Source organism: Uloborus diversus, unplaced genomic scaffold (genome assembly GCF_026930045.1).
Source record: "Uloborus diversus isolate 005 unplaced genomic scaffold, Udiv.v.3.1 scaffold_64, whole genome shotgun sequence".
NCBI lineage: Eukaryota > Metazoa > Arthropoda > Arachnida > Araneae > Uloboridae > Uloborus > Uloborus diversus.
In genome coordinates, this window is record NW_026558835.1 from 349,026 (window position 1) to 356,533 (window position 7,508).

A 7,508-nucleotide genomic window follows, 5' to 3' on the forward strand; every position below is an offset into this window, starting at 1 on the left:
AGATGTTGATTGAAATTATTTTTATACTGCCATCAAAATTATTTGAGCAGCCAGCGAAGGATGCATTCTTGGAGTAAGAAGGTGAATGGCATAAAAAGCGAAAAAACTACTTGCTGAAGGCGGTTAGTAATATTAAAATGTTTTTGTTTCTTAAAATAAAAATGCTTTATAATTAGTCAGAGCATTATAGCCTTATTTCAATCACCAAATAAAAGAGAAAAATTGAAAAGATCAGTTAGGAGTTTTGTAAATGTTTCGGTTGCTAATATCTAAATAAATAAGTAGTATTTAAATAATTTGATAAGTAATTAAAATAACTCCATGTTTTATAATTTATTTCTTCTGGAGAAGAATAATGGCTATGCTCAAACTTATTTAGTCAATCGAAATCGTGGGAAATTCTTCCAAAACTGTAAGCTACTAGAAAAGTTAGGTATTTTGTGGCGCAGGCTGAATATGATATCCCAAAAAACAAAGTGATTAGTAATATTATGGGTAGGAATGAAAGGAAACTCATCTGCGAGACCACCGGACAAGTGACAGTGATGGACTTGTCCCCTCTGGCAATGCTATAACAAGGATTGATAGCGCATAACTTGTGAAGATGTCCGCTTTTCGGGAAGAACGGGAAATGAGGAAACTTAGATCGTTGCTTTTTATTCATTCTACCTTTTTCCTTCACGCGACTTGTTCTATTTCTCTCTCAGTAATTTTTCATTCACGAGTTGCTTTTGATAGTTGAATATTTTTTTATATTTCATTCATAATTAAACATTCAGTATGCCTAAACGTCGCAGACAGCTGACGCAGCAAGAAATTGACGCGATTTTATTTGCATCTGGCTCAGAAAGTGAGCTATCCAGTGAAGATGACGGTTGGCCGAAAGAGCAAAATGCAAACAACTCTTTCATTGATTCAGAATTCATTGCTCAACTCCCAGATTCAGAAGGAGAAATTGGTTTTAATGAGGATCCTGATGAACTCCATGGAAGTTTGGAGGACCAAGAAAATGTTTCTCCAAAGGAAAATATAATTAACGACGCACAGGAAATCAATGAAACTGGATTTTCATATTCAAACTTGAAGTGGACTGATGAAATTGACAACACTTTGATCAGAATGAAACCGGAAGAGTGTAAAGGGGGTCCAATACATGATCTTCCTGTCGGATCAAGCGCTGAATCCTATTTCAAGCTTCTTTTTACTGAAGAAATGTGCGAAAATATTTTGCTGAACACTAATAAGTATGCTGATTACGTAAAAAGTACTTCCAGCTCCGAAAGTCAAAAGAAACGTAAATGGTCTCCTCTGCAACACATCCAAGAACTGTATAACTTTTTCGCAATAATATTAATCATGGGCATCAACAAACTACCAAGGCTCAGAAACTACTGGTCGGAGAATAGTGCTTTAGGAAATGAGAGAATTAAAGAAATTATGACTAGAAATCGTTTCTTTCAAATATACAAATATTTTCATTTGTCAGATAGAGCAGAAGAAGTGTCCCAAAACGATGATAATTTCTACATGATGCAAAAAATAGACCCTTTCATGAAGGAACTTCGAAAAAATTTTCAAAGCCATTTCCATCCATACAAAGACTTATCCATTGATGAGGCAATGGTTAAGTACAAAGGACGGTTAGGCATTGTGCAATACATGCCAAACAAGCCTGTTAAACGTGGCATTAAAGTGTGGATGCTGTGCACTCCTTTTTTGGGCTACACGTGTAATTTCGAAGTATATTGTGGGAAAAAAGATCAAATGCCCCGTTCAACTAATGGCTTAGGTCATGATGTCGTCAGCCACTTAACAAAAGTCCTGGATGTCGGACATTGTGTGTATTTTGACAGGTACTTTACTGGTATTCCTTTGATGCTGGACTTATGTGAAAAGGGAATATACGCTACTGGAACAGTTACGGGAACCCGAAAACATCTTCCACCTAATTTAAAGAAAATTAAACTCCAAAAGACTGGTGAATCGAAGGTTTTCCAGTGCATAGAATTCCCGAATTTGACGTGTACTGTGTGGAAAGATAAAAAGGAAATTTCTATAATTAGCAATCACACTGAGCATATAGAAATCACAGCAAGTAGACGGATCGGCAGTGTGAAAAATAATATCCCCTGTCCATTAGTTTTTTCGAATTACAATAGAAGTATGGGTGGTGTAGACCTGGCAGACCAGTACAGAAAATACTACGATGTGGCGCGTAAGTCACGGAAGTGGTGGGTGTATCTGTTCTGGTTTCTTTTCAACACTGCAGTGAACAATTCATTCGTTTTATACACGATTTCCAACTTTCCTTTAGAAAAAAGACCCGTCACATTATATGAATTTCGCATGCAACTGATTGATTCCTTTGCAACTAAAAGTCGAAAAATAAGGAAATTGAACACTAGTATTCACGCGAAACATCTACGAGTCAAAATTAATGGACGTAAAAAAACGTGTGTGCGCTGCAGAAACTTAAATGTCAAAACATTTTCAAATAGACAAGTAGAGAGTACTTGGATTTGTGAGGCATGTCAACTTTGTCTATGTGTTGAGTGTTTCGGGCCTTACCACGAAGTTTTAAAAATGGATCTTCAGTAAATTTAAGAAATTTTTTTGAAATTTTAAAATTAGAGAATATTTGCCGTTACTGACGAACTGTAATATTACTGCCTGTATGCAAGCTATTTTTAATAATCTGTAGGGGACGCTTTCAAGTCTGCAATTTTCGCAGATATTGCAATTAGTTGAATATTTTGCTTCTCTTTAGTCGTTATTTACGTTTTGGTTGAAAATTAGTAAAAAAAGTTTCTAATTATAAGTTTATGTTGCATCCATTTAATTTCATTTTGTTTTTGACACAAAACAGGATATTGTAGAGGCTTTTAATGCAATTTACTACACTACTTACGTGTGTACGAATTTTCCTAGTTTAATTTTCATTATTGTGCATTGATAACAATGATTTTTTTCAAGTGTACTGTTATTTTCATATTTATAACATAAATAACATAATGTTTTTCTGATTTTCGGAAGCTCTATATTTTCATTGTAGCTAATCCTATCGTATGTATTATTGTCAATAATTTTCGCAGATTAATTTTATTTAAATGTGTATATTGTTAAAGAAATCTTTGATTTTATAATCTACGTATCCTATATTGTTGAATATCATGCGTTTATGTATTCGCAGCTCCAAAATTTACTTCAAATAATTACATATTTTGCCCCACTTCAGTCATTTGTTTTAATGCTTTGGCAGAATATTAGTAAAAAGCATGTTCCTATCTACACGTTTACGCCATTTGTTGTTATGAGTACGAAATAGTTTTTATTGTTGTGCATTGATAACACTGATTTATTTCAAGTATACTGTTATTTTCATACTTATAACATAAATACCATATTGCTTTTCTCATTTTGGGAAGCTCTATACTTTCACAATGTAGCTAATTCTATCATATGTATTATTGTCAGTAATTTTCGCGGATTAATGGTATTTAAATGTGTATATTGTTAAAGAATTCTTTGATTGTATAATCTACGTATCCTATACTGTTGAAAATCATGCGTTTATGTTTTCGTAACTCCAAATTTTACTTCAAATAGTTACATATTTTGCCCCACTTTAGTTGTCACTTGTTTTAATGCTTTGGCAGAAGATTAGTAAAAAGCATGTTCCTATATACACGTTTACTCTACTTGTTGTTATGAGTACGAAACAGTTTATTTTATTAACTTGATACAAGCAACACTAATAATTTAACATGGCATTTTTCTCCTTTTCGAAAATCAATACGTTCACATTCTAGCTAAATCTCATATGTATAGGATCATTTTCGTGAATTAATTTTATTTAATATACCTCTTATGAAAGTTTTTATTATATTTTAATGTGTTCTTCCGTTGAACTTGCTGCATTTGTGTATTCTTCCTTCTAAAAGCTGCTTTAATTAACAACAGATTAAACTTTTTTTAGACTTAATTTCTGTTTCAGTAAAAAGGTAGTAAAAATCAAGTTTCTAACTAGACTTGCATGCTTCATATGCTCATGTTTATTTCGGTTTTTACACAAAACAAGTTCTTTCACTTTACTCTATGTCAAAATTAGAATTTTTGTTTTACTCTTGTACACTCACCATGATAATCTGTTTTGTTATCTTCTTTTCTCAATTTGTAATTTTTGGAATGAATATTTATATACATCTTATTTTTTTCAAATGCTCTGAGTTAACATAGAAACGTATTGAAAATTATTTTGACAGCAATCTGAAATATTTGATATTTCTTTGAGGTTTCAACGATATGCGATATTTTTAAGGATTTTTTTTTTTTTTTTGTGTGTGTGTGTGTGTGTGTGTGTGAGGGGAAATCTATTAGTTAAAATATGTAATTTCAAAATCATCAATATTTAGTTACATGCGTACTGCTGTTGGTAGGTAAAGCGCTATATCTGCAATTTATGTATTTATGTATTGCACTTTAGTTATCTATTGTACTTGAGCCTTATTGTGCAAGTTTGCTTATTTTTTTTCTGCTGAAAATAAAGCACCATTTAATTTCTTTTTTATGCTTTTATAACGTTTGCATTTTTGTTTACTTGTTACAAATATTATTAAATTTGAATTTAAGTTTATGCTTTATTAAGCTAATTTGGTTTGAAATACACGATACATGTTTTAGTGTTACTATGCTTACTTTTATGACAGCAGAATTTTTGTACGGCACAGTTACTATAGATGATTTTGTATTGGTGTATTATGTTCATATTTTTTGCCCAATTGAATTAAACTGATTGGTAGAAATTTCAGGAAAAATAAAAATAGTACCTGCATCAGTGACGATAATTTTTCATTTACGGTTACCTTGAATTCCCTTTAAGTAAAGATAGTCTGTAACTTAATTTAATTAGTTTATTCTCCTTCAGTTTTGGCATGCTCTTGAAAAAGCATTACTTTGCTTATGTTCTGAACTTGTGTATTTGGTTTATGTGCTTATATTTGTAAAATTAGCTCCAATTAAATTACAACTTTTTTTTTACTCTTGTAGTTATTCATTTATAAATCTTTATTAATCCATTGGTAAACACTTCACAGAGTTAATTTCTCCTTTTACGTTTATGTTTTATATCATTTCTTTTAAATCAATCACAATCCTTCTTTTAACGATTGTAGTGTAACAAACACCAAAATCGGTTTTAATTCTTTCCTAAATTCATTTAATTATTTTATAAAGACATTATGTCTTGCTTTAGCGCATCCCACAACCTGTGTTTCCTTGAAAATATAAATTGTTCAAATCTTCAAACAAATTAAAGTACATATTTTTACTTCTGTATAAAAGGCCTTATTCAGGAAAACAGTCAAAATAAATTGCTGAGATTTTTTTTTTAAATCATGTCATATAGCATTTGTCTTACTAATAAATAGAAAGAAAATCTAGAAGTGTGCTCCTACATCTGTTGCATTTACACTTTAAGCACTAATTTAGAATTAATTGATTTTTTAAGAGAAAAAACATGTCACCTCCCTCCCCCAATATAAAAAGTGTTGTCAATAATAATCAAGCGATTTCAGAGTTGTATCGTATTCGATTAGCTAGTTATACGCCGAGCCATAGGCAACTCGTGTGTAGGGGGGAGGGGCAATTTCACCTTACTTTCAAAAGCAAAGCGGACTTGCCCTCTCACTTTTCAGAATTTAAAATTAACAATCGACTGAAAAATGATTTTTACTCGGATTGATTTCACGGATTGATTTATTTTGCGTGAATAAAAAAAAAACCCCTCCAAAAAAAAAATAACTTTTCTCATGTTATTTTATTAGAATGGAAATTATAATTGGAAGAGGGAGTCTAGAGTGGCTATTCGCCCCAAATTTTTACGCCAAATTCCATTTTTATCTGTCATTTAATCAGAAATCTTAAAATCCAATTGCATAGATTAGTTCTATTTTAAACAAGAAAAAAAAGGGGGAGAGGGAAATAAGATTTTGATGCTTCCCCACTAACCCCTCTCTTGACCCCTGTTTTTTGCGTTTTTTGAGAAAAATATTTTTTTTTTCATTATTAAATTTGAAAAACAATCTTTCTATTATTCTCTTTTATTTATCCTTTTTTTCCGTTTTTTGTTTCGTTTTTGCCAGACTGGGGTAGCTTTTATTACTTGTCCGTGGTATACTCATAAGTGGGAAAGAGGAGACGGGGATGCAGTTCCTTCCAAAATTTTGAAAATATTTTCAAAAACATAATTATTTCAGTAATTATTCAGTTTGTGCAAATTGATTTAAATCGGAAACGTGTTTCCAATTTGAAAAGAACATCAATTATCATTAGTTTTATAAGTTAAATTATTGCATGATAAATCTTAAGCTTGTGCTTGAACAGGAATTTTCTTATTTATAAATAATATATTTTTTTCTTTGTTTACCTACTCTAAAAATAAAGAAAACAAGATGACTGTTATGCATCTCGACATAAGTTCAAAAGCTATCGAAGAAACGATAAAGGCATTAGGGCAATGGTGAAGAGCTCTACGCGCCCGAAGCGTGAGTGATTAAGGTGACAGCTAACCACGCCTATTGCAATTAGCAAACAGAAGAACTGAAGAAGAGCGGAAGAGGGGTCTTCAGAATGGACGGTTCCATTTCGAAAATAGCTAAGTCGAAAAAGTCAGGACTTAACTGTGGTACAGTTTCCCCCCCGGTCCGGTCTTAAAGAGTTAATTATTCGACCTGTAAATTTCAAAGTGTTTGAATCAATAATTACCATGGTGCATTTTTTGTTTTTATTATATTTAAGACTTCCATCGACAGAGCTCCGATAGCCTAATGGCTAGACCGTTGGGTTCCAAGCGCGTGGTACTGGGTTCGAGTCCCGGCCGGAACGAAAATCTTCCATGTATATATTTCTCTTCTAATTTGAAGATTCTTTTTTTTTCAATTTCTTTCTTTTGCAAATATGGATTATTTATGTACGGAAGAAAATTTTGAGTCAGTTTAATCATTCGACCTTTAGATTTCAAAGATTTTAGATCAATAATTACTAAGGTGCATTTTTTGTTTTTATTATAATTAAGACACCGATCAACAGAAATCCGATAGTATATTGGCGAGAGCGTTGGGCTTCCATGAGTGTCGCCCTGGGTTCAAATCCCAGCCGGAAAGGAACTCTTAAATGCAAATATTTTTTTTCTAATTTTATAATTCTTTTTTTTATTTTTCCCTTTTGCGAAGTCAGTCAGTCAGTCTGACAGTCAATCAGTCAAGCACTCAGTCATTCAGTCTCAGTCAGTCAGTCCAGTCAGTCAGTCACTCAGTCAGTCAGTCCAGTCAGTCAGTCACTCAGTCAGTCAGTTAGTCCTTCAGCCAGTCAGTCAAGCAGTCAGTCATTTAGTCTCAGTCAGTCAGTCATTCAGTCAGTCAGTCAGTCAGGCAGTCAGTCAGTCAGTCAGTCGGTCAGTCCTGTGCAGTCAGTTAGTCACTAAAGCAGTCAGTCAGTCTCAGTCAGTCAGT

General features: G+C 32.7%; 1 protein-coding gene across 1 annotated transcript; it reads left to right on the plus strand.

Moving 5' to 3' along the window:
• Nucleotides 1–780: 780 nt before the first annotated feature.
• LOC129233706 (piggyBac transposable element-derived protein 4-like) lies at nucleotides 781–2,095 on the plus strand (the record flags this gene model as incomplete). Its single annotated transcript, XM_054867681.1, has 1 exon — nucleotides 781–2,095. A coding segment is annotated over exon 1 (1,315 nt), but the record flags the coding sequence as incomplete, so codon positions are not given.
• Nucleotides 2,096–7,508: the final 5,413 nt, after the last annotated feature.